The 26,378-nt window shown below is 54.4% G+C and overlaps 2 protein-coding genes across 2 annotated transcripts in view; one reads left to right on the top strand and one right to left on the bottom strand.

Annotated features, from left to right (window-relative positions):
* Positions 1–7,104, top strand: part of Eif4a3 (eukaryotic translation initiation factor 4A3) — an 11,126-nt gene extending 4,022 nt beyond the window's left edge. Inside the window, exons 3-12 of the mRNA XM_055592078.1 lie at positions 559–625; positions 1,359–1,421; positions 2,825–2,957; positions 3,159–3,239; positions 3,588–3,729; positions 4,022–4,160; positions 4,591–4,706; positions 6,490–6,597; positions 6,676–6,803; positions 6,883–7,104. Of these exons, the coding sequence (XP_055448053.1) occupies positions 559–625; positions 1,359–1,421; positions 2,825–2,957; positions 3,159–3,239; positions 3,588–3,729; positions 4,022–4,160; positions 4,591–4,706; positions 6,490–6,597; positions 6,676–6,803; positions 6,883–6,899 (994 nt within the window). The 3' untranslated portion in view covers positions 6,900–7,104. The remainder of the gene's footprint in view (positions 1–558; positions 626–1,358; positions 1,422–2,824; positions 2,958–3,158; positions 3,240–3,587; positions 3,730–4,021; positions 4,161–4,590; positions 4,707–6,489; positions 6,598–6,675; positions 6,804–6,882) is intronic.
* Positions 7,105–9,570: 2,466 nt separating this feature from the next.
* On the bottom strand, positions 9,571–24,697 carry Gaa (alpha glucosidase). The gene is made up of 20 exons (XM_055592077.1): positions 24,623–24,697; positions 22,062–22,643; positions 20,648–20,793; positions 19,411–19,576; positions 19,241–19,337; positions 18,792–18,911; positions 18,585–18,703; positions 18,371–18,502; positions 16,693–16,803; positions 15,987–16,100; positions 15,823–15,907; positions 15,236–15,353; positions 14,661–14,794; positions 13,140–13,291; positions 12,570–12,718; positions 11,582–11,723; positions 11,040–11,186; positions 10,789–10,953; positions 10,418–10,570; positions 9,571–9,984 (listed from the first exon to the last, which is right to left on the bottom strand). Exons 2-20 carry the CDS (start codon positions 22,596–22,598, stop codon positions 9,925–9,927), a joined length of 2,847 nt encoding a protein of 948 aa, XP_055448052.1. The 5' UTR covers positions 22,599–22,643; positions 24,623–24,697; the 3' UTR covers positions 9,571–9,924.
* Positions 24,698–26,378: the final 1,681 nt, after the last annotated feature.

Genomic DNA, 26,378 nt, shown 5'->3' with positions numbered 1-26,378 from the left:
GTTCTTGTTGACGTTACTGCTTCTTCAGTTCTGTTGTCCCTGGTGCAGAAGCCATGCATCCATCCTCCTCTGTAGCATTTAACGTTGTGCCCCTGGAGCCTGTGGAGATGGCTCGCTCAGTTCCCAAGTTCAGTTTTTAGTACCTACACTGAGTGACTCACAGCTGCCTGTAACTTTAGGTGGTCTGCCATCCTCTTCTGATCTCTGAGAGCACCCTCACACATATCGCATTCAACCACACAGATGCGTGTAGCCAGGCGTGATGGTGAATCTTTGTGAGTTTGAAGCCGGCCTGGTCTACAAAGAGAGTTCCAGGACAGCCAGGGCTATTGTTACACAGAGAAACCCTGTCTTGAAAAACTAAAAAAAAAGTGACCTTGTACTGGGGTTTCAGTCTGTTGCAGTTAAGATGCTGGGGTAAGAGGTGGGGCCATCTAGAAGAAGCTGCCCCATTGTATCTCCAGCCAGGCCTTTGGAGCACTGCTAAGGGTTGGGTCATCAAAACAAGGACAGTGTCAACTGCCCTTTCTCTGATAACTACTCTGCTTTCTTAAACAGGTCTCAGTCTGGCACAGGCAAGACAGCCACCTTCAGTATTTCAGTCCTGCAGTGCTTGGATATCCAGGTGATTTGCTAATTAAAGAAATGCTCTTTAAGGGGATGCTGTGTATACAGTACAGTGGCTAGGTGGGCTGTGGCCGTATACCTTTAAGCCCAGCAGACAGAAAGGTCTCTGAGCTTGAGTTCAGGATGATCTTCATAGCAAGTTCTAGGACAGCCAAGGATACATAGCAAGACAGGAAATTCTGACCTGTGCAGGAAAGCCCTGTGTCATGCTCCAGCTTGCTGGACTTCCAACTAGATGTCTCCTTAGGCAGGTTAGAAAAGAGCCGCGAGCTAACACAGCTGATGTTTGTAGTAGGTCTCAGTGCTTGTTAGCAAGCCATGTGCAAGCCGTGTGAACGGTAGTGAGGCGGCAAGCTGGACTTGGACAAATACCAGGTTTTGTCTCATATGCAGGCTCTAAACTTTTACTTTTAAAAAGGTGGGCATGATGGTAGAGGTGGGACTGTTGGGGAAGAGACTGGAGGGTCAGAGTGTGTGAGAATGTTGCAAGAAGCTCCATGTGATGGTGCACGCCTTTAATCCCAACATTTGGGAGGCAGAGGCAGGTGGATCTCTGTGAGCTCAGTGGCAGCCTGGTCTACAAAGGGAGACCAGGACAGCCAGGGCTCTATACACAGGGAAACCCTCTCTCAAAAAACTGGAAAAAAAGGAAAAAGAAAATGTTTGCAAGAAAACCCATTCTTCTGTACAGCCTCATGGCATTTTTTTTTTTTTTTCTACTTATTCACCAGGTTCGAGAAACCCAAGCTTTGATATTGGCTCCAACGAGAGAGTTAGCTGTGCAGATTCAGAAGGTGAGACAATTAAAGGAGGTGCTGTTAAGCTGGTGTCACTCAGTGGCAGAGTGCTTTCCTAGTGCAAGGCCCTTAAGTGGTCCCCAGCAGAAAGATTGCTGTTGTGTTTGCAAGTGGCAGAGGTATGGGGTTAGAGGACGCTTTTTCTCCTTGCCCTAAGCTCCTGGACTAATGGCTCGAGACCCCAAATATATTTATAAATACTTAGACCTAGGTGAGGCATGATGGTGAATCTTTGTGAGTTTGAAGCCGGCCTGGTCTACAAAGAGAGTTCCAGGACAGCCAGGGCTATTGTTATTATTATTGTTATTATTCTCTGACTAGCTTATTATTTAACCCATTTATTCTAATCTATATTCTGCCATGTGGCTGCTTGCTTAGTTACCATGCACCTGTCCTCACATCTTCCTGGCCAAGTCTCCTGTGCCTGGTTCTATCCCAGGATCCTTTCTGCCTGCCAGATATCCCACCATAGGTTTTTAATTGGCAGGCAGTGCATAAGATGCTCTCTCTACAGCACTGCCTCTCTTGGAAGACGGGCTACTCTTCACATGTTTCCTGGGGCCAGCAGGTGGGAGGGTGGGTAAAGGCGCTTGCCGCTCACACCTGAGTTTGAGCACCAGCATCCAGGTAAAGGAGAGCACTGGCCCACAGCTGCCCTCTGACCTCACACACTGCATGATAATAAAAATGCCTTCCTGGTTGATTTCTGCAACACCATAAGATGGATCCCAGAGTTCTGTGCATGCCAGGCAACCTAAAATTCCTCCTATGTTGCATGAGCCGCTGGTTGTTTTTACTATGGCTTCTGCCCTTCTATGCATTCATACTCTTAAAAGTGGTCTGGAAATGTAGCTTTTCATGGTAGTTAACTCTGCTGTAGTGCGCAGGGCCCTGGGTTCAATCCTCAAGGTGCTGGGACAAACAGGTTTTTAGTTTTTAAGATGTATGTATTTTTTATTTATGTAGTTTTTATTATGTAGTATTTATGTAGCCTGCATATATGCCTACACACTAGAAGAGGGCACCAGCTCTCATTATAGATGGTTGTGAGCCACTAAGTGGGTGCTGGAGAATTGAACTCAGGACCTTTGGAAGAGGAGACAGTGCTCTTCACCTCAGAGCCATCTCTCTAGCCCCAAGGAGACAGTTTTTTCCCCAGGAAAAAAAAAGTTTTATGATTGTGTCTTGGGATATGTATTAGGTGTTGAACTTGCTTTTCTTGCACTTGATCTGCACCACATCAGTAGTAAGAAGCCCTCAAGATGGCTTCAGTTGTGGCAGAGGAAAGAGATCTAATTTTATCAAATGAGTGAATGATGGGTGGTTGTTTCAAATTAGAATAGAAAGGACAGTTCAGAGTTCTGACCTTGTGCTTTGCATGTAAACCTGTTTTGCTTCAGGGTCTGCTTGCTCTGGGTGACTACATGAATGTGCAGTGCCATGCCTGCATTGGGGGCACCAATGTCGGGGAGGACATCCGGAAGCTGGACTATGGGCAGCATGTTGTGGCAGGCACACCGGGACGTGTCTTTGGTGAGTCTTCTGTTGAGAGCTGGTCTGTGGGTGAGCCTTCCAGTACAAAGGGCATGCAGTTGTGTGCACCATGGGGGGCATCTCTGCAGCGGGCCCCTGGTTGTACGTACAGGGGCAGGCCCTGAGGGCTCAGGGCGCCAGTGAGAGTGCTAGCTCTTTCCTTGGAGCCACATGTGAGTCTTTCAAAATCTAATTCTGTAGATATGATCCGCCGTAGAAGTTTGAGGACACGGGCTATCAAGATGTTGGTTTTGGACGAGGCTGATGAAATGTTGAACAAAGGTAAGGTGCTCAGAATTTTCTGCTGACATACCAGGGGATGTCTTCATTTGACAGTCCTTGCCCTGTGGAGAGCAGTGTGTTCTGGGAGGGTTTGAACCTGAAACTTGTATTGTTTTCACGGTTAAGGTCTATGAGACCACTCCTGGCTGGGTGACGATGTTCTGCTTTTGTCTGATTGGCACTGCACACTGCCTGGTTGTCAACACAGAGCACCTTGTGGAATTGAGGTGCAGCTTGTGGGTCAAGGTTAGGGTGTTTGCACATGTGTGAACTTGGTCTACCACGGAGCTCTGAAGAGCTGACCCAGTGACAGCCTCAAAACCAAAGCTGAGCTCATCTTTGCCCCAGGTTTCAAGGAGCAGATTTATGATGTGTACAGATACCTGCCACCGGCCACACAGGTGGTTCTCATCAGTGCCACGTTGCCTCATGAGATCCTGGAGATGACCAACAAGTTCATGACAGACCCCATCCGCATCTTGGTGAAGCGGTAAGGATACATTCCTTTATTCCCCTTGTGTAAACTAGTTTTGATGTGCCTTATCTTTTCCATGTCTAAGCCTTGGCTGTATGCCTGATTGGTGTTCTGTATTCTGCGGAATGATAGATAGCCAGGCTATGAAAAGTAGGAAAGGTGCAGGCGGGTCCAGGATCCAGCCCTGTCTGGTGGCAATAACAGGGTGGGGGATGTGACTGGCAAGATGTGGGCTGGGGCTCTTAGGGTGACCTTGTCTCTCAGCTCTCAATCTGAAGAGTAATGTGAACGTTTGTCCTTTTGCCAGTGATGAATTGACTCTGGAAGGCATCAAACAGTTCTTTGTGGCAGTGGAAAGAGAGGAATGGAAGTTCGATACTCTGTGTGACCTCTACGACACGCTGACCATCACCCAGGCTGTCATCTTCTGCAACACCAAGAGGAAGGTGTGCCACTGCTCCGCAGTGTCCTTAGGCTGGCTGTCCCGCTACAGGCAGGCGGGGTGTGGCTCAGGCTCCGGGCTGGAGACTGTTAAGACAGCAACATTGACAGTAGGCCAGGTGGAGAACTGCTAGGGAAGCTGAGGCGGGAAGATGGTTGGAGCCCAGGAGACACACAAGACCTGGCTTTTAAAACATGGAAGTGGGTACTGACATTGCGTTTTTCTGTAATAATTTGGATGCCTTTGGTTTAAGCTGGGCCTAGGCTAGTGATTGAAGTGGTATCCCGTGAGGAGTGTTCCTTCTAAAGAATTCTTAGGCATGGCTATGCCAGCAGTTGGGTGAGAGTTTGCTGTCTGCGGATGTGTGCTTTTGAGAGCTGCCCTTTGACAGGCCTCTGCTTGGGTAGGTGAGTATATCTCCGGTTCTGTTGTAGGTTGACTGGCTGACAGAGAAGATGAGAGAGGCCAATTTCACGGTGTCGTCCATGCATGGAGACATGCCCCAAAAAGAGCGTGAGTCCATCATGAAGGAGTTCCGGTCAGGTGCCAGGTAGGCCGCCGCAGCTTTGGCTCCTGTGGGAGGACACACGGGCTGTCACTGCTCTCTGAGTGGACACTGCCGGGTGTGGGCTGTTTCGTTAGTGTAAACTAATTGCCCATTGGGTTGATCGCTGTTCATCTTCTGGTAACCAGGTGTTGGAACATCACGGGCCTTTGGGTTTGTGTCTTTGATTGAGGCCTGCTGTGATCTCCTTGGGTCATTTTTGCATGGTGTATATGTGTGTCCTGAATAGGATATGTCCCACTAGACCTGAGCTGCTGATAGCCCTCAGCTGGCTGACATGCTGCCTCTTGGGTTGCGTTCTCTCTCACTGAGTAGATGAGGTCATCCTCTGTGTCCTTTTATTATTTGTCCCTGTGGGTGTAGCATTGTATGTGTTCTCAGAGTGTGTGTGGAGGTCAGGGACCAGTTTGTGGAAGTCACTTCTCTTTTCACCATGTTGGTCCCAGAGATTGAACCTGGGTTTTGGAGCTTGGCGGTAAGCTCCTTGACTAAACTATTGAGCCATCTCAGTGGCCTGGATGTTTGCTGCGTCTGTCCTCAGTCTGTAAACTTGTATACGGATATAGGTTTCTCTGTAGACTTGAACCTGCCACTGGTGTCCTGAGCCCTGTGGGCCTGTTGCTGTGCGAGCTGCTTTTTTTTTTTTTTTTTTTTTTTCTCAATTTTTTCGAGACAGGGTTTCTTTGTGTAGCCCTGGTTGTCCTGGACTCACTTTGTAGATCAGGCTGGCTTTGAACTCTGAGATCAGCCTGCCTCTGCCTCCCTGAGTGCTGGGCTCACAAGCGTGCACCACTGTGCCAGGCATGAATGTATGTTTGAATCTGTAGTGGCATTTTGCTCTGCAGGATAGAATTTATTTAGATTTATACCTGTTTGTCTTTTCTGTCCTCATCTCTGAGTTTCATCTGAGACGTGTTCAAGTTAGTTTGTGTCCAAGGTGGGAGTGCTGCTTCAGTTTTCTCTACCTCCAAGTATCCTGGAGACTGAGGGAGGTGCTACTGAGATGGTCAGCTGACTGCTGCCTTGATGATGTGGTCCACCAGCTCTTAGCCTCAAGTTCTGAGGCTGCATGTCTCAGTCCAGCTGCTCTTCTAAGAAGCCCCTGCCTCCTGCTTCCCTCTGCCTGCAGTTCTTTCTGCCTGTTTGCTTTTGCTTTTGAGGAGTTGATGTTTGACTGAGTCTAGATATAGGTTTCTTCTGTATCTGTCTGCCATCTGCGGTTTATCTGGAGTCTCTGGCCTGCTGGCCTCACACTGCTCTGACCTTTCCCTTCCTCCTGGCTCAGTTGTAGTGCCACTCAAGGCAGTGAAGTCACACTCTTGTGAGCGACACACACACACATACAGCTGCTCTGCTGCTTTCCGCTGGGATTCTCTTTTCCTTTAATTTCTGGTGGAAAGGAGTCCGTCTGCTTTCTAGTAACCCTGTCAATGTTGAAGGAAACGGGTGGTTTCTTCACAGTGTGTCAGGATGGCGCTCTAGTAACATTAGCGCTGTGTTCTTACACTGTTTTCAACCCCCTTGTCCTTGTGCACCTAGCATGTTGGCTAGGAAACCAGGCGTGTTTCAGGTGTGGTGGCGTGCAGGACTCTGGCCTTTGTGTGGGCGGAGCAGCTGCTCTTTCTGTCAGCTGTCTGTTGTTTTGTGTGCTGTCTCTGTCAGCTCACGGCTTAAGTGATTGGAGCAGGTCCCGATGCAGTGTGGCTGATGTGACACAGCTCTGCAGAGGCTGGTCTGCTCTCAATCTTTCTGGCTTTTGTCTCTGCAGCCGGGTGCTCATCTCCACAGATGTCTGGGCCCGGGGCCTGGATGTCCCGCAGGTGTCCCTCATCATTAACTACGACCTGCCCAACAACAGAGAACTGTACATTCACAGGTGTGTACCTCCTCCTTTGCTCAGGACTGTTGGCCTTCGTCTGTGAGGCTGTTTACTAACACATGCTTTATTCCGAAGAATCGGGAGATCAGGTCGATATGGACGCAAAGGTGTGGCCATCAATTTTGTGAAGAATGATGATATCCGCATCCTCAGGGACATAGAGCAGTACTACTCCACCCAGATAGACGAGATGCCCATGAATGGCAAGTTGCTGGCTCTGCTGGTGGCTCGGGTTGGGGCGGTGACACGAGGCCTTGCTAATGTGCCTTTCTTCTCCTTCAGTGGCTGACCTGATCTGAAGCTGCACTGCTACACCAAGGGCCTGGATGCGGGCACCTGTCTGGAGCGCCCATTTGCAAACGGGACACTTCTATTTAATGGGGTTTATAGGAACTGTTCTTATAGGCCCTCAAGACCCTCGGGTTTTGCCATCTTTTCTAATGCACATGTAAATAATTCAATGCTTTAAGCCTTTTACATTAAACATGGAAATTTTCCCATGAATTTGAGTGTAGCATTCTTGAGGTGTTACCAGGTTTCCTGGTCTGGTCATGAACAGACCATTTCTCTCCCTAACTCCACATCATGGGCAGAGATGTTGAAATCGGAGCCAGACAACAAAATCCATATAAGTTAGAAGATAGATAGTGACTTTGGGTTTGGCAAAAGGCTCTTGAAGATGATGGGAAAAGAACTCGTGATGTGGACTTGTCAGGTCTTCAGTGACACAAAGTAGAAAAGTGAAGCACAAGCTGGGAGACGCCGTGAGTACGTGTGGCTGGCCCTCGGAGTTCAGGGAAAGCCTCTTGATGGTGCTTTAAGTTGTCACATTACCTGGTGAGCTGGACCCTGCGCATGTGGCTCAGCCATGGCTTGGGGGTAGAGAAGTCACCCTGGAGCTTACCTGCTCACTCACATCCTGTGAAGGGCAGGAGCTTTGGCTGCACATGCTCACAGGACAGAACACCAGGAAACGACAGGGGGCCGAGGAGACTGGGAACAGATCTGGCGCAGCTGTGGAGCCTTGAAGATGAGGGTTGACTGTGGTCAGCTCGGGACAACACTTATAGCTGAATCCGCCCATAGCCCACACGAGCTGATGGACTGCAGCCTCTGACACGCTGACCAGCACTCAGGAGGCAGAGGCAGGTGGATCTTTGTGAGTTCCAGGACAGCCAGGACTACACAGAGAAATGCTGTCTCAAAAAACAAAAAACTGTGGTGATGTGTTCTACCAGTTGTAGAAGCTTACCATTCTACAAGGGTAGGACTTCGAAGCTCCCAAGATTTGAATGTTTGCTGAAGAGCACAGGTGGGTGCTGTGTGAGCCTGCTGAGCGCTGCTTGCTGCTGGGAAGTCGGTAGTGTGAGAATCACGGGTGAGTGCGCCCTCACACTCACTCTCCACAATTACTACAGCCAGACTGTTGGAGTGCTGGGGTGGGAGGGTAATCTGGCTGGAACGGGCCAACCCATTGGTGCCAGGTTGATTGTGCAGGTCTGGCTGCCTGGGCACCTGTCCCTCACCCCCTCCCCATTCCGGGAGTGCCCTTTGCTGACACTGCGAGTGTAGGGAAGTTGGGGAACGGGAACTTCCCTGCCGTTGTCCCCCCACAACCCCCACTGCCGCCAGGACACAAGAGCCTCTTCTTGCCTCTGAAGCTACGCGCCACCCTCCGGGTTGCTCATGACATGAGCCGGAATTGTGTCAGACCTACCCAGACCCATAGAAGAAAGTTTAAAAGCCCAGCTATAAACGCACGCTGTGGCCCTTCCCTGTACTGAGGTGTGAGCAAGCACCTCCCCACGAAGCACCAGAGAGAGAGCAAGGCCCCCAGTCTAGCTTAATGAAGCCTTGAGTTTATTGGGGTTACTGACAGAATACAAGACACGAAGCAGCTCTGTTACAGAGAAGCCCACCCCAGCACGTGTGAGGCCTGCAACCCTGGACCCCACAGACTGAAAGCCAGCTCAGCCGGTTGGAGAGTATCCCGTTGATAATCTTCCTGCTAAGGAACTTGGGGAGGCCCTATACACCTTGGTTTAGGAGCTTCTGGAACCTTAATGAGCTTCCCTCTATGAAGAAATGTTGGAATGAGAAAACGGGAAAACCGAACAGTCAAGGGCAGAGCCATTACCATCTACCAACGTGGAAGAGTCATGCTGAATCACAGATCTCATTTATATGACATTCTAGAAGATGTATAAACCATGAACAAAAAGCCAGCTATTGACTGCTTTCTCTTTTAATCACTTGTCCATCCGTGCCCTCCCCGCCCCCCGTCACAGGGACAGGTGACACAGTCCCAGATGGATGGAGTGCTAAAGCTACCTCAGGCATTGCCATGGATCACGCCATGATCACACAGTGTGGGCCACTGTGAGCAAACCTTAGGCCTCAGCCAATGGGACTAGCCTTTCCTTGACTTCGTTCTCTTCTGGACACCTAGGGAGCCTGCCTTCCTGTCCGCCCTTCCACAGCCCTTCCACGTGGAGGAAAACAAGATGGCAACACTAGATAGAGAGGCCCATTCCACAGGGGGTGGCCCAAGTGCCTCCGCTCTCTAGTACCCCAAGAATCCGTGGTAATTACTGCCCTGACCCCCTCTCCACAGGATCCCTAGGAGCCGAGTGCCTAACAGGAGGCTCCGGTGACCCTGGAGATGACCCTGGCGGAGACTGCTGGGGACAGTAAACGGTGATCCAGCCAGTGGCTCACAGAAGTAGGCTGGCTGCTGAGCCTCACTCAGCCCATCAACCCCTTGACATAAAACACCTTCCTTGTCTCTGGGCTTGCCAGGGAGCCTGCGGACAGTGTGCCTGGGGCTGAGGGCTCAGGTCCCGCTCTGGAAGTCCCGGCCCAGCCCCAGCAGGACATTCTCTTGCTAACTCAGAGGTGGGAGTGCTAGGACAGGTGACAAACCTCAGGTGACGCTGGGGACCTGAGGGGTTGTGAAGACGCAACGTGAGAGCTGGTTCCAAATGCCCTTTTTATTCAAAGTACGTGCACTTCACAGTGAAGTTTCAAGTCCTGCTGACATTTCCTGTCCCTCCTTTGTAGGGTTGCAGCTGCAGGGGCCACATGGCTGATGACAGTGTCCCTGCACCAAGCTCTACATTCTCCATAGTGTCAGGGACAGGCAGCTGGGGTCAAGCAGGTGAGGCACGCCTCACTCTCCTAAGACAGTGCTTCAAGGGCACAAGCAGCAACACGGTGGAAAAACTCAAAAGATGTGCCAGGAGACCCATACTCCGGGTCCTTACAGGTGCCACCATCCAGAGGGCGTTGCCTCCCTGGGAGGCCTCTGGAAACAGGCAGAGTCTGCTAGGACCAACCAATTTGGAACTGTTCTCCCATGTGCAGTGAGACAGGGATGGCCAGGGTCTGGAAGACAGAAAAAAGCTGCCAAGTGGTTCCTGCCTGTGAGCTAGGCCTCAGGTGCTCTGCATGTTGGCCTTCCTGCTTGGACGGAAGGGCATCCTGGGACTTGGGAGCCCAGGAACCACACAGCTCCGAGGTAGGACAGTGCCCACCAGGGAGAGGAGGGACGAATCTGGGGCCATCCCTCTCCACGCAGAGGCCCGTGCCTCAGAATTGGCACCTGATCCCACTGGGAACAGCTTCTGTTTGGCAGCTCATAGCCTCCATCATCTCTGCTCCCAAGGTAGATATGGCAAGGGTGAGGTCCAAGTGCCCTCTGTCTCCCTCCCATTACTGTGTCTGATGATGGCTGAACAAGCGGGTCCCTGGGGTCCTTAGCATCCCCTTCGCTCATGCCTACCAAGGCAAAGACCCAACCCCCAACCTGCCCTCCTACCTTGCTGTCAGGGCTGTAGGTGAAATTGGTGACAGGGACACCGTTGGAAAGGACCTGGGTGGGGGCTGTGGTCACTCCCAAGATGGTCACCTTCCTCAGCTGTAAGTCAGCCCCCTCCTTGGTCACATGCTCTAACTTGTTCACAATGGTATTCTGGTAATGTGGAGAGAAAAAAAAAAGTGTCATTGGACACCAAGTCCCACCAGAACAGGGACTCAGTAAAGTGCCACAGGGCGGCCTCCTCCGTGCAGACATGAGGGACAAGGGGACCCAAGGATGGTGGCCATCTGGCCCAGTCCCTCCCTGCACCAGGTCAGGGTAGCCCCACCCCATGCTTCTACCCAGCAGCCTGGGCAGGCCCTGTGACTCACATTCTTGGCTAAGAAGGTGACCAGCGTGTAGTCCCCACGCTCCAAGACCCCCAGGCTCTCCCCATCATCCCAGAACAGCTCCCCACAGGCCTCGCCGCTTGCTGTCAATGCCACAGCCAGAGCCATGGGCTGCTTTCGGGACTCCGTGGTTGTGAGGCCGGGACCCTGGGAAGCGGGTGGGCACATGTCATGTCTCTGACCGTTGGAGGACATCTACGGCGACTGCCTGGGCCTGGTGTTGGACCTGGTACCTGCAGTGGGATGATGTACCCTTCCCTCAGGTGCACGTTGATGGTATGCAGTGGGGCCTCCAGCGTCAGCCACTGCCCCTTGCTGCGGACAGCAGGTCTGAAGGCTGATGAAGGAGGCGGGAGGCTGCCAAGGGCCTCCACCGGCACCTGGAGGAAGGGCTCACGTCAGAAGGGTCCCCGGTAGCCCCCCAGCTACTATGCTAGTACTTGGAGCCATGTTCTGTCCCCCAAGGCCATGTGTGGTGGTCCAAGGGTGCTCCTGAGACAAGCTGGCTGTGACCCTGAGGGTGGGCCTGGTGTAGGATGAGCAAGGACTGCCTGGTTCAGCTGGGCGGCAGTGGCTGCAGGGTCCTCGATGTTAACCATTCCAGCCTTGATTTCCTCGTCTAGAAGTGGGGTTACAGCAAAGAGCTGATCGCTAAGGGGCACCCTGGTGAGGATTCGGCATGCAGCTGGGACTTCGGAGGGTGGGTGCTGACAGCAGGAGGGTGTGGCCACTCTGGTCCCCACCACTCCTGAGTGTGAGGGACCCTGGGACTCACCATCTGCAGGTTGTACCACGTGCCCTCGGGGAAGTAGCCGGTCACTTCAGTTTTCCCAGGCTCAAGCACAGGTGTGATGAGCAAGGCCGACCCCCACAGGAGCTGGCGGTCCACAGACCAGGTGCTGGGATCCTCGGGAAACCTTCCCGGGAGACACAGGCATGAGGGCTCGGAGACTGGGGCCTCTAGGATTGCCCCTCAGGTGTCATCTACCTGGTCTTTGCAGGGTCTCACTGGGACTGGAAGCTTGAGGAGGCCAGGCTGAGGGGCTAGCAGCCAGTTAGGTCCCGGTGCTGGACCCAGGCGAAAGCCACCATGCCAGGTTTGTTTGATTATTCTTTGAGCCAGGGTTTCTCTATGTAGTCCTGGCTGAGAATTCACTCTGTAGACCATGCTAGCCTCATACTGACAGAGATCCACCTGCTTCTGCCTCCTGAGTGCTGGTGTTAAAGGCCTGTGCCACCACGCCCACATGCCCAGCCTTTTAACATGAACACTAGGGACCAAACTTGAGTCCTTACTCTTGTAAGGACTGGGCCATTTCCCCTGCGTAACTGTTACTTAACTCTCTAGTCCATCTGTGTGGAATGAGAAGATGCTGATTTCTGTAGATCAAGCTACTTCCTACTTAAGAACCTTCTACTATCTGCCCCTGGAGTGGCGTCTGGTGACACAGACGGCACATCCCTTGCTTGTCTTTCTCCCATAAGCCACCCTCAAAGGGATCACTCATGACCACTTCATCAAAGCTCTGTCAGCCACAAGCCTGGTCGGTACCCTAGCCAGTTTTCCATCCTCCAGATGTCCTGGCAGAGACCAGGTCTAGGGGCCCTGAGAACACACGGCACATTGGTGACACTCAGCTGCAGCCTGCTTGGGTTGTGGGACACAGCCCAAGGCAGGAGGGAGTACCCTGGCATCGGGAGACTTTCCAGGGACAACCCTCCCAGGGACACATTCAGACTGTCATTCTGACCCAGTGACTCACTCCAGGAAGAGGGGCCGGGCCACTGTGTCTCCTCTGACGTGGGCGCCATGGAAGAGGGTATACAGGTAGGGCAGAAGGGCATAGCGTAAACTCAAGGCCTTCCTCATGGCCTGCTGTGCCGTCTCACTGAACCTGTATGGCTCCTGAGGCTGTGTGGGAAGAGAAGGCAAAGGAGGTGAGCTGTTTAGCTTTTCATCAACTTGACACAAGCTGGCATCATGTGGAAAAAGGGAACCTCAGTTGAGCAGAGCTGTCCCTCCACGGTCTGTGCCTTAGCTCCTGCCCTGACTTCCCTTCATGATGGACTGAAAGCTGAAGATGAACTAAACACTTCCTGCCCCAAGTTGCTTTTGGTCATGGTTGTTTATCATAGTAGCAGAAAAGCACACTACAACAGGACATATCTGGGCTCCTAGGCTGTGAGCTCAACAGGAAAGCCACCCAAAGAACCTGCAGCTCCTTGACCATCCTGTGTGGAGAGGACAGCTTGGACGGGGCTCTCCCAGCAGGCATGGGATTTCCTAGGACAGGGTCTTGGTGGGTAGGGACTCCCCTGCCGCCCCATCCTACCATGCTTTTCTGGTCATTGTGATTCCGCATGAAGGGGTAGAAGGCCCCCAGCTGGGTCCAGCGTACACACAACTCTTCTGACGTGTTTCCCTGGAAGCCACAGATGTCTGCCCCGACCAGCGGCACACCTAACAGGTTAAACTGCAGGATTTCTGGGTACAGAAGCAGAATGACAACAGGTTACCAAGATGGCAAATGGACAGACAGGCCTGCTGGGCAGGTCGACCCTAGCCTCACCATCCGTGTCTGACGGGCAAGAACCCACTGGCCTCTGCGCTTCCCACCTGTGGTCAGCAACTACTTCCTACCACCTGGGACCAGCAGAGCAGCCCGGGGTGTTCGGGGGCACAGGATACGTGACTGTGCCCTTATTTGGGAAAGAGCTTTCTGAATGTAACGGTACTAAGGCGAAGTGGTGGTGTGGTCCTAGGAAACTGCCACGTGATGACAAAATCACAAGGGGAGATGGCCCTGAAGAGAGAGGTGAAGCTCGCAGCAATGCGATGAGAGGCCCAGAAGACCAGGAGCAGAAAGAAGGGTCCGCAAGGCTGCGCAAGGGCACCAAGCCACACCTCAGTACAAGGGGGCATGGCTCTGCCACAGCTTGGCTGCAGACCCATGGTCAGGCCACCGTCAATGGATGGATTCCCGTCAGATTAAGTCTAGAAAGCTGGCCTCAGCTATGGTAGCCTTGGGCTATTAAGAGACATGAGCCCAAAAGGAAAAGGGACAAAGTCCAGATCCCAGTTCTGCAAGGCAGTTCTAAGTCTGGCTCCTGGGCTACCAGGCCTGCCTGGAGTGAGCTACAGTTCATGAGGCTGAGAGCTCAGCCAGCTGGGACCCTTCATAGGTCTGTGAGCATATCCTACAGAAACCAGTCATCTGTAAGTCAGGAGGTTCCAGATCTTAGACAAGGCTCTTAGCTGCCCTTGTGGCGGCCTGGCTTTTCTTCCCTAGCCTGTTCTCCAGGGCTCCTGACCTTTCTGACCTAATGTGGGCCAATGGCATCAAAGTATTTGGAACAAAAATCAAATTCCTTTTTGCAAGTTGAGCAGACAGCCAGGCGCGGTGGCGCACACCTTTAGTGTCAGCGCTTGGGAGGCAGAGGCAGGCGGATCTCTGTGAGTTTGAGGGCAACCTGTTCTACAGAGTCAGGTCCAGGACAGCCAGGGCTACACCAAGAAATCTTGTCTCGAAAACCAAACAAATAAAACAAACCAACAAACAAAACCCAAAAAGCAGGTAGAACGGATGGGTGTATCTCAGGATGGGGCCCCAGAGAACAACTGTGAAAGACGAGAAGCTGAGGGCTTTTCCAGCAATGGTGAGAGCTAACTGGACACAGGTGCTGAGAGAGGTGCCACAGGTGGGCTGCCGACACAGCTGAGCACGGTGGGTAGGGACCTGTAGGCCTCACGTCCCACACAAGATGGCAGACGTCTCCAAGCTCTCCCAAGACTCTCTGCAGTGCTGAGCCCAGAACCCAAAGACTTCAGAGCCCTCCAGGGAGCTTGTACTCACCTGGCACAGAGTATGAGAGATGCTCCCAGGAGCTCCACACATCACCTGTCCAGTGGCCAGCGTATTGGCCGTGGCCAGCGAAGGTTGAACGGGAGATCACAAAGGGTCGTGTTCCCCGAATCTTCGCTAGGGCTCTGAGTGGGATGGGAAAAGAGAGAACTGGCCTCACCTGGGTAATACACACCCCCCTATGTGCTAGAACGGAGTGCCTGGGGCCAGTGGCAAGGGGATCGGGGCTGGGAGAGAGAACTAACTGTGAAGGACAGACTGGGTGGGGAAGAGAGGCCATCACCAAAGTATGTCAGGCACAGTAGCCCTGCCCCAGTGACTCTGATGCCATCTGCAGGTGAGCCACCACCCTGAGCCTTCCCTTAGGTGCCATCCCCTACCCACTTCAGCTAGGATGCCCTGGGCATAAAGTGTGGGGACAGGCTGGCTTCAAGACAGTTGAGCAGGCATGTGCAGACATCGCTGGCTCATGGGCCGTCTAGGTGGCCTCTTCCTTCCATGACCCTGACAGGAGGTGGCCCACCTCTGAGCCCTTACTGAGTGCCGGGCAGGCTGGTTGGCCTCACCTGCTGGAGGCGATGGCTTCAGTCAGGCCATACAGGTTGTGGAGGTTGTAGTGTGTGGAGAGGAACTGGTGGCTGGAGACACAGATGGTGGCTGCCTGCAAGTCCCCGCCAACCACGCCTAGGTGGGAAGAGGGCGAGTTTCTCATGAACACCCGCCAGGGGTCCATGTACTCCCTCCCCTTGGCCCACACCCTCTCTCAGGTGGACAGCTCCTTGGGCTCAGCCTCAGCTCGCCCCACTCTCCCCACCCCCGGCCTGTGGTGGCTGACACACATCACTGGCACACCTGCTATTCCACAGACGGGGCAGGTGGCACCAAAGATGCTCCTCTGCAAACCTACAGCCTGACCCACCCAAGTGTCATCTGAACCCAAACCCCTTCCCCTGGGGCACTGGCTACAAGTGACGGTGTCTGTGTCACTCTTGGGTTTCCTCTCCAGTTTGTCCTGCTGGCTGCTCTGCCTACCGATTGCCAAAAACGAGAACTTCGCATCTTCCAAAGCACAAAAGCGCACTCCCTGGCTCACACCACTAACTCCAGCACTGTCCCCCTCCAGGCAGGTGGGGGTGGGGGCACAGCGACTCACCGGGCACATAGGGTGGGTTCTCCAGTTCATTGTCAGGGCAGCCCTGCTGAGAGCCTCTGACGAAGTTGGATGGTTCGTTCATGTCCTGTCAGGGGCCGAGGTCTGAGCTGGGCTGGTCCCCAGAGAGTGGGGGCATCCCCAGCACGGGAAGGGGCCACACTTACGATCCACATTCCATCGAAGGGCACCTGGGCGTGGAACTCAGAGACCATGTCCTGCCACCAGTCAAGGGTCTCAGGGTTGGTGAAATCCGGGAAGGCGGTGAATCCAGGCCAAACCTGAACAAGAGCCCAGAGATGAGGACCAGTCCCAGCTAGGCTGCACAGCCCTGTCAGGCCTCAGCAGAGCAGCAGCCCCACTGCTGGCCAACGCTGACACGCACCAGCAAACCCCAAGCCCAGTAGCAAACAAGGCTCTCCCACAAGGCCTTGGAGCTGGAGGGCTTCAGCCCTGGGAGACCAAGGCCAGCCCTACACACAAAGCCATGGGGCAGATGAACCATGGACCCAGGGCATTGGGGAGCTCTGATGGTGGAGCCCCCACCTTCAGACACAGGCCCACGCCTGCCCCTCCCTCGCTAGGGACACATTAGGAGGGGAAGGTTGGGACTCAGGACTCCCAGAAGGCCCTCAGGGACAAGGAGGACCAGGGAGAACCCCACAGCCTCATGAAAGGTCGGTTAGGCTTGAGCTGGGCCCAACTGCTTGTGAGGCCTGAGAACACCCCCTCCGCTCTGGAATCCCAAGTCTGTTGGGCGTCTTCTCCAGTGAGGACTCCCCCAACCCTGCTGTTTCTGTTCTATTTCATGATGGTTTCTATTTCATGACAGCTGCTCTGTCCCCCTGGCCACAGCCCCAGCCCACACACTACCTTCCCAATCAGTGGTTGCCCAGTCTCATTGGTGATGAACACGCCCCTCCGAAGACCCTCGTCATAGGGCCGGTAGCTCCCAGCAGGGCCTGAGCTGCTGATGGCGGGGTCCTGGGGAAAGGAGTGGACAGTGAGAAGGACGTGGCCTCCGGTCTAGCCACTGGAAAAAGTGGAACAGAGTGAGGCAGAGACAGGATGGTACAGGAAAATGGCCATCCAATCTCTAGAGTTTGCTAGAAGCTGCAGGGTAAGTCTGGATACATGATCCTCCTGTCCTCTGATTTTCCAGAGGTACAAAAGGATCACTTACATTTGCTTCTTTTATTCATTCATTCATTCATTCATTCATTCATTCATTCATCTATTTATTTATTCATTCATTCATTTACTTATTTATTTATTTACTTACTCATTCATTCATTCATTCATTCATTCATTCATTCATTCATTCATTTATTTTTTTATTGAGACAGGGTTTCTCTGTGTAGCTCTGGCTGTCCTGGACTTACTCTGTAGACCAGGCTGGCTTCGAACTCACAGAGATCTGTCTGCCTCTGCCTCCTGAGTGCTGGGATTAAAGGTGTGTGCCACAATGTCCAGTTTAGTCTTATTAAATGTGTGGTTTTGTGTGTGTGTGTGTGTGTGTGTGTGTGTGTGTGTGCGCGCGCACATGATTCCACAGAGGCCAGAAGAAGGTGCTGAAATTACAAGTGAGCTCCTTGACCTGGGTACCAGGTCAACGAACTTCCTTCCTACTCAAGAACAACTCTTAACTGCTGAACCATCTTTCCAGCCCCCATTTACTTTTTAAAAAGTCCCAGGCATGGTGGTGAGTGGTAAGGGCCTTTAATCCCAGAGACAGGCAGGTCTCTGTGCGTTTGAGGCCAGCCTCGTCTACATAGCAACATACAGGCCAGCCATCCCTACATGGTGAAACCCTGTCTTTAAATGGAAAAAACAAAACAAAACAAAACTGCATCTGGCCTTGTGCAACAGGCTCGTCTTCCCAGCTGCTTGGAAAGCTAAAGCAGGAGGGTTGTCAGTTCAAGGCCTGTCTGGGCAATCTAGTGAGGCCTTGTCAAAATAAAACTAAACAGAGTTAGGGAGATAGCTCAGTGGTAAAGTGCCAGCCTAACTTGTTTGTGGCTCACTGCCTTTGCCCCGCAAGTTCACCGCCCCGCAAGTGCTGATGAGGCAAGCCTCAGAACCTCCCATGGCTTCAGCTCCTCTGCTGAAGGATCCGTGGCAGTGGCTGTTTGGCCTTCTTGGACCGTATGTCTCTGGCTAAGGCTGGGCAGGAGACCACAGCTAGGAGAGCCCCTGTCCCCTTCCTGCTGTGGGGATAGGCACACGGCAAGTCTATTCCCTTCCCACATGGACAGAGCTGGCCTGAGAGCGAAGCCAGGACCAGGAGACACAAACCACATCTAGGCACGGAACCAACACCAGCTTGTTGTGGCCCTGCCTTGGGCTTTATGGCAATTCAGGCCATCAGCAGATCCCACCTGCCGACCAAAGAGCCCAGACCATGACATCGGTGCTTCCAAGAACCCGGAGAGCAGACACTAAGCCTGCAACCTTCCAGATCCTTTAACATCAGAGAGTCAGGGAACGTCCTGGGCAAGCACTCGGCAGGAGGAGGGGGCCACACACAGGCAGCAGCACTCGACCGGCTTACCACGATCATCATGTACCGCCGGCCGCCCTGGTGGAGCTCGCGCACCATGGCCGGGAAGTCTGCAAAGCCGTCCTGGTTGAAGGTGAAGTCCCTGCGGGCATCCATGTAGTCCAGGTCGTTCCACTGCACGTCCTGCGGCAGGGGGAGGGAGTGGAGGCTGAGACTGGAGGCAACAGCGCAGAAGCTGGGGTGCCCCACCCCAACTTCCACTCACCAGGGGGAAGCGTGCACTGGTCATGTTCTCCACCACCTGGCGGACAACGGCGGTGGAGGAGTAGCCCCAGCGGCAGAGGTGGAAGCCCAGGCCCCAGTACGGAGGCATGAAGGGGTATCCTGCAGGCCAGCACTGCGAGTGAGCAGGGGCCGGGGGCAGGCGGCAGGGCCGGGGGTCCGAGGCCGGTGGGCAGGGGCCAGGCCTTACCCACAACGTCCAAGTACTGCTGCACCACGCTCTTGGGCTCTGGGCCTAGGAACACGTACACATCCAGGATCCCACCTGTTGACCTCCAGGTCAGGGCCGGGCTGGGCTGCAGGACCACGTCTGGGGGAAAAAGCAGCTTGGGCTCAGGAACAAGAGTACCCCACAGGTGGGTCAACCCTTAGCTACAGAGCGTGGGGGATGACCGCGGGGTAGGGATGAGGCAGCCAGCGGAGCCCAGCTGATCAAGCCCTGAAGACCATGGAGCAGATGAGCCCAGAGTGTCACCCAGGCCCTCCTTAGGTACCGAGGGCCTGAGCAGGATGGGGACTGTGCTCAGTGGACTCTGCCCATGTGAGGTCCCCAGGAGACAGGCAGACTCCGGGGCCAGCAGCGCCCCAAGCTGTCTCCCTCGGAAGGGACTACTGAGGAGCCCCAGCCTGGTGACTCACCCATGGCATTGCTGTTCAGCAGGAAGACACCATGAGCCGAGCCACCGTCCTCCAGGGCCAGGTAGAAAGGGTGTGACCCGTACAGGTTGGCACCTGGCTGGAGGACAAGAGCCAGCGCCTCGCACCCAGGGCCCCGGCCTCCACATTCCCACTCCCTGCCCAACTCTTACCAAGGGCGCCATATCCCGGTTCCAGAGGGTGATCCGGGCCCACTCAGTGCTGAGCATGAGCGGGCTGAGGTGCTCGGCCAGGCCTGTAATGTGCTGGGAGGGCAGCGAAGTGGAGAGCTGCAGGAACTGGTCAGCAAAGAACAGGGGGGCCACGGTTGTGTTCAGCCTGGGGGAGACACCAGATTCCCTTGGACCCCAGGCCACACAGACCTAGGAGAATGGATCCTTCAGAAAGGAGGGTTGGGGAGGGACCGAGTGACGCCACCGGCTCTGCATCATGCTAACCCTGGCACAATGGCCACAGAAAGTTCAGCACCTGAAGACAGAAGAGCCAGAGCACACGCCCAGGGACCCATGTCACCCCAGGGCAGAGGACATAGTGACACAAACATGAGTTCTGTGAGGGGGACCCGAACCCTGGAGGAACACAAGGCACAAGAGAGGCTGATGGCCCCTTACCTGAGCCTGTGTTCTTCTAAGTACAATGAGGGTTGGGATGGTACTGATTAGTTACAGAGATAAGGAGTCAATACTGGAGGGTGCGTGCAGTAGAGACGCAATTGGTAAGTGAAGGTAAGGCCACTAGGCGTGCCACATGGGGGAGTGCCATTGCAGACTGGGCCAGGCTCTTTCCCTGGTCCCACCGGCACTTGGGTGGCTCGTCCCTTGGGGTGGGTCATGCTGTAGGTATCAAGCACTCTGTTGTAGCAATGAGGCCATTACCACACACTGCCACGGATCTCCTCCCTGGGAAGCCACCGACGGAGCCTTTGGGACCCAATGTAGAAGCACCTGGCCAAGCCCTGGCTGAGCACTCAACAGTAGTGGCGGCGGTTACGTGCTTGGTGGGTCGCGAGCAAAGAAAAAGCTGTGCTGGCTGGTTTCTGTCGACCTTGTGGGAGGGCCTAGCACACCGTGGGCCTACCACCCCAGGGCTCGTGGTCCTGGCTTGGATAAGCAAGCCATGAGAAGGGAGCCAGCAAGCAGCACTCCCCGACGGCCTCGGCCTATGTTCCTGCCTCCAGGTCCCTTCCTGCCTCAGGTCCTGCCCTGACTCCTTATAGTGATGGGAGTCTTAACTGGGAGCAGTGAAGTGAAATAAACCCTTTCTTCCTCACGCTGCCCTCACTCATGGTGTTAATCACAGCCGGGGAACACAGAATAGAGATCTGTCCCTGAGGGGCCACCAGGTCCTGTCGACTCAGGGTGGGGCCAGAGTTCCAGGTACCCAACTCACAGCACTCGGCCATCAAGCTTCCTGCGCAGGATCACGCCAAAAGGCTCTTCTGAGAACTCCACGCTGTAAAGAGGGGATGGCGCCCGGCTCAGGACACGTGGGGTCTCCAGGGGAACTTCATAGCGCTCCTTAGTGGGATCTTTGATCTAGGAGAGAAGGGGTGCTCAAAGCCACTCAAGAGCCAGGAACCCTGGGCAGTCATTTCAGGTCCCAGGGTGCCTGCACACTGTGTGTCACTGTGGGCCTCAGTTTCCTCCCCGAGGCTGTGAAATGCAGACCAGCTACTAGACTCGAACTTCAGAGAAGCAGTAAGTAGTAGTCTGTGTTTTCTTCCTTGCTTTATTTATCTTTTTGGTTAATTGATTGGTGAATTTTTGAAGCAAGTCCCTACTCTGTAGCCTGGGCAAGGCTGGAACTCACTCTGAAGCCTGGGCTGACACTTCACTCACTGAGATTCTCTTGCTATCGCTTCCTAAATGCTGTAATTACAACCACGATCCACTTTTCCAATTTTTTTTCTACTCCTGGGGATCGAACTCAGACCCTGCAAATGCCAAGCACACACTCTACCACTGAGCTATGTTCCGGGACCCACAAATAGGTTTTTTGTTTGTTTGTTTGTTTTCTTTTTTCTGTGTATCCCTGGCTGCCCTGGAACCCACTTTGTAGACCAGGCTGGCCTTGAACTCATGAGATCCACCTGCCTCTGCCTCCCTCAGTGCTGGGATTAAAAGCACGCGCTATCGACACCATCCAGCTTCACAAATAGTTAATTTTTTATATCTGTTTAACTGACCTATGCATGAGGTAAACACACACGCATGTGTATGCATGTGCGTGTGAGGTGTACTGCGTGTGCATGCATGTGCGCACGAAGGCTGTGTATGTGTGGGTGCGCGCAAGCCTATGTGTTTGTGTGTGTACAACTGAGGCTGAGGCCAGTGAGCTCCAGACTTGTCTCTGTCCCCGCAGAGCTGGGGCTGCAGGTGCACGTGCCGAGCTTGGCTTCCTGCACAGGTGCGGGGAAACTGCGCTCACATCCTCAGGCCCCTGCAGTGAGCGCTTCTACCCAGGGGGCCATCGCCCAGGTCCCATAAACAGGACTTAGCATACGATGTCCCCAGCATTGCACAGTACAGACTAAAAGCACAAAGTGCTCTTCCACAGAAAGGGTGCCGCAGACACTGTGAGAGACAGCACGGAACACAGGCGATTTCCCGCCGTCTGCAAGTGCTCAGGGCGGAGCCACTACCTGGAACATTCCACAGGACGGCTGTGGCATCACCTCCCGAGTGGCCTGTCCCCCTCCTGCGCCTGCACCTGTCTTTCAGAGCCCCTGTCAGCTCTGCCCACACCCAGTGTCGCAGCAGGGGCCCACACGCAGCCACACCGCACGTCGCCTGTGCTCACCCACCGTGAAGTGGAGGCGGCTCTCGGTCTCCACCAGCACGTCCAGCCGTAAGGTCAGCACGTCCTTTGGGAAGAAGGTGGGGCCGGCACGGGTCAGAGTGGCTGTGTAGCCCGTGTCTGTGGAGCTGAGGTTCTCCAGCCGGTAGCTTGGGTAGCCGGGCGGGAAGAAACACCACGGCTGCCCCATGAGGGCCACCTGCTCTGCCGGGCTGTAGCAGCAGCCTCGGGCCTCGCACTCCTCCCGGGACACGCCCCTGTCTGGAGCGCAGTCAAAGCGGCTGCTGGCGGGTACATCACACTGTGCGGGCACCGCTCCAGGCTGGTCGGGGCGCTCCTGGGTGTGCCGGAGTCCCGGCCCATAACCTTCCTGATGGTGTGGCCTGTAAGTCCGCCACAGTTCTGGGGAGGACTCAGGAGGGTCTTGGGGAAGCAGCAGTAAGTTACGGAGCATGATATGGCCAAGAAGGACAGCTGTAGACAAGGAGATGAGGGTGCAGACCCCAACCACGGAGTGGGAGCAGAGCTGCTTCCTTATATGCATGGTGAAGGCCTGTTGGCTGGGGGCAGCATGAGGCGTCCTAAAGGCCTGTGGAGAGGAGGAGCCTCGGTCAATGTGGGTGGGGGCTGAGGGTCCTGGGCACTTCCTCACAGCAGCACCCACACACCGTGCCAGTGCCTGGAAGGAGGCAGCCAGCCTGCCTCCCACCAGAGCAGCAGTGAGGAAGGCCAAGTATGGGGGACTCTCAGAGGCAGAGGGGCTGCTGCAGACATGGGCCCCACGACACTGTAGACAGCCGTGAGACGGAGCCAGGGCTTTATCAGGAGGCCTTGTGCGAGCAGAAGGCTGGGGTGGGGCACCACCGCAAGGACAGGCAGAAAAGGAGTTGGAGTGAAGAACCCAGGAACAGCGTTCTCCAGCTAAACTGGCCACAGAGGCCTGTGGGCCTTCTGGGAACAGGGTTTGGGCAGAAGCTGGGCCCCAGGATGGGGTGGGGATGGGGGTATGACACATAGGGGGAGGACCCAGCACAGTGGGAGGGTCTCAGGGTCACCAGATGCGCTCAAGGGGAAAAGGCCTGTTTGCAGAAGGGCCGGCTCTGAATATTCTGACTAGCCCTTGGGGGCTCCACTGCAGCCCCCGGTAAGTCAGGGCTCTCCTGGTTGACAGTTATATTTTTACCCACAATTCCTGTGACTTTCTCCTGCTGGTGGCTCCCCAGCTCTTCAGTGGGGTGGGGGTGGGCTGAACTATGACCCAGTTCAGTTCTGATCTAACTATAATCAGGGCAGACTTCACAGGCCTCGCTCGGATGCCAACCGTAAGTGCCAGGTTGCCGCCATACCTCTGGTGGACTGGCTATACACCTGGTGGTTCTGAGGACCCTGGCAGCAAGTTTGGCAACTCACTGGACTCTCACAGAGCTCAGAAAAGGCTTCACGGACAGTCACTGTTTTCTGTTTGTTTTGAAAGGTATAACTCAAGAACTGAGTTGGGAAAGGTTGGGTGTGAGGTGGCCACTTAAATGTGTTGACCAGCTGGGATGCTCTCTGAACCCACTTGGTTGCCATTTTGAGACAGGGTCTCCAGTAGCCCAGGCTTGCCCTAACTTGCTTTGAAGCCAGGGAAGAGATGGATTCCTGCCAGCACCTCCCACATGCTGGCCTTTCTGGCCTTTAAGACCATGCCCAGCCCTGGTTAGTTCTGTGTGCCTTCCCTTAGGCAGGCATAACTTGGTGAGTGGCCTCCGGCATCTTGCGAGAGCGTGGGGGTGTTTGGGTAGGTGCAGTTTGCAATCCTCCAATCACGCCTTGGTCTTTCAGATGCCTAGCGGCCATAATGAGCTACCAGGGTCCCCAGCCTCCAGATTAGCCATAGAAAGTCAATTAACCACTGTGTGGGTCAGGCATGAGGACCAGAGTCCCATTTTGTCTTTTCTGCAGAGTCTCAGCTCCACCTGTCCTTCAGGACGTGTGTGACGCAGACAGTGATTCAGCATCCAAGGACAGTGACAGGCTCAGACGGGCAGGGAGATAATCTGCATCTTCCAGGACCTTTCAAGGAGGCCCCAGGCGCAACCCAGAAACACACGCACCAGGCAGCTCAGGCCCGGTCTCTCAGCCCCACAACTCAGGGAAAAAATGGGGAAGCAACTGAGGTCAGAGGCCACGGCTGACTCGGAGACCCGAGCTTGCTTTCTGGAAAGCAGCTGGATCCGCGGCGCCACCAGGCACAGGCGAGTCCAAACCCAAGCTCTCGGAGGTCTAAAGTTCTCGATCTCTCCGGGCCTCAGTTTCCCCCTGCGAGACCAACACACAGAGCTCTGCCCGCCTAGCACTGCGGGAACGAACTAGAATCCCGGGCTTTGCCGGAGTCCACTGTGTTATTAGGGCCACCTGTGTCATTAGGGCTGCCTGGGTTGGGGTCCCTCCCACCGGTGCCTGGGTTTCTCTGCTCGGTTCTCCGGAGCAGGAACTCGCGGATGGTAGGCCCGGCCTGCCTGGAGGAGGCCGCTCCTCCGGAGGCTGTCGGGCCTCTCACCGCCTTCGCTAGCTCGCCCGGCTCACCTGTGCAAACGCCCTCCAAGCCGCAGACCCCCAAGCCCGGCAGCCGGACAGCGCGGGTCATGTGGTCCGAGGGCGGGGCGCGAGCGCGGGGACCACGTGACACGGCCTCCGCGTAGGGGCCGCAGTCCAGGCGCGTGTTCTCGCTGCGTCCCCTAGTGGCTGCGGGCGACAGAGCGCGCAGGTGTTGGGACGCGGTGCCCGGGATGACACAGGACAGACCCGCCCGAGGACGTCACCACAAAAGCTTCAGGGAGAGATTAACAGACCTGGAAGTTCCGTCAGTGTGCTCGGTAGGGGAGAGTCAAGTACAGGGTGGTCACTCAGAAAAGCTAGACCCGAGGAGGTTGACGTGAGGGTCATACATTGGGACATAAGCCGGGGTGGTGATGCAGGTGTGTGATCCCAGCACTCGGGAGGTGGAGGCAGGAGGATTGCCAGTTTGAGGCCAGCCTAGGACACCTGATGAAATCCTGTTTCAAAAACCGAAGTTGGCAGACAGGGATGTAGCTAGCGGCTTAGCACTGGCCTTCCGTGTGCAAGGCCCTTGCTTCCTGTAGTGCTGTAACCACTCTGACAGGAGAGGGTACTGAATGGCTCTCTGCCTCTCAGACTTTTGAAATAATGGATCCCCCCCCCCAAGAAATTAAAACCAATCCCTCATCCCATGCTGGGAGAGGGGAAAGTCCTGGGGGAGACACTGCATGGAGCTGTCAGCCTGTCTGACCCCCACCAAGTACAGGGGTGACCAGAGTCAAGGGACTGGTCAGTGGTGGACAGTGAAGGGACTCTGGCCAGCTTGAACGTGGTGAACGGGACTCTGGCAACCTTTCTCTTCTCCTCACTCCCTCTGCCTTGCTAAAACAAACAAGCAAGCAAGCAAACAAACAAACAAAAAAAACCACCCCCAGATTACATTCCAAAAGTGAGCCACCAAGGTCTATTCTCTTATTTGGCCACTTCCTCCTCCAGAGGCTGCCAAGGTCCAGCTATGAAAGTATTGAAGTCTGTGATCAAAAGCTCCCTTGGGTCCCCTAAATAACACATCCAATCAAAACATACCACCACATCCTAGCCCTTTCTAACCCAGACCTCCTCTTTTTCCTCAGAAATATTACACATGTAAGGTCAGTGGCTGCTGTATTTCGTGCTGAGTCAGAAAGCGGCCACTTTAACTTGTCTCTCTGTGAAAACAGGGTGTGGCTTGTGCCTAACCCAGGGTCCAAAAGGGACCCCCTGCTGTGTGGGGTCTCCTAACAGATAGGACCATAGCTCTACCAAGAATCTTAGCCATACAGACCCACTGCCCTGTTCCGAGTTAAACCTCACAATCAGGGCCCTCAGGAGGGACCTGGTGTGGGTGGCGGTCCGTTATTTGTTCCCATTTCTCAAGGTGGCCACGTTGAATTAAACCCCCTTCCTCTGCTTTTCACTGCTGTTTGTCTCTTTAATTGGCACTGGGACAGGTAGCTGAGCCTTGTTTCTTAGCACTGTCAAACTCGCTTTCAGAAAAAAAAAAAAAACTCTACATCAGCAAGCCAGCACTTACAGGTACCTGACGGAAACACTGCAGACTTGCTAAACAGAAAGAATACACAGCACAGTAGAAGGCCAGGCTTGCAGGGGTGTGTCCAGGGTGGGAGGCAGGGCTGGCATGCTGGAGCAGGGTGGGTGTTGCGGGGAGTGTGGTAGGGTGGGCGGGGCTGGTCTCCCTAGCTGCTTGGCTGTTTTTATGTCAGTGTTGGGATAAACATGTCCT

Source organism: Psammomys obesus, unplaced genomic scaffold (assembly GCF_907164565.1).
Source record: "Psammomys obesus unplaced genomic scaffold, mPsaObe1.curated_primary_1811, whole genome shotgun sequence".
In the NCBI taxonomy this organism is placed as follows: Eukaryota; Metazoa; Chordata; class Mammalia; order Rodentia; family Muridae; genus Psammomys; species Psammomys obesus.
This window is presented reverse-complemented; position numbering and strand designations above follow the sequence as displayed.

Bases quoted from the DNA above. Each gene is read 5' to 3' on its own strand.
- Gaa (XM_055592077.1), bottom strand. From the start codon at position 22,598: ATGCATATAAGGAAGCAGCTCTGCTCCCACTCCGTGGTTGGGGTCTGC. The intron at 13,292-14,660 runs GTGAGTACAAGC...TTCTGTACCCAG, and splicing joins TCTCTCATACTCTGTGCCAG to AAATCCTGCAGTTTAACCTG. The intron at 11,187-11,581 runs GTGAGTCCCAGG...CCCTTCCTCCAG, and splicing joins CGTGGTACAACCTGCAGATG to GTGCCGGTGGAGGCCCTTGG.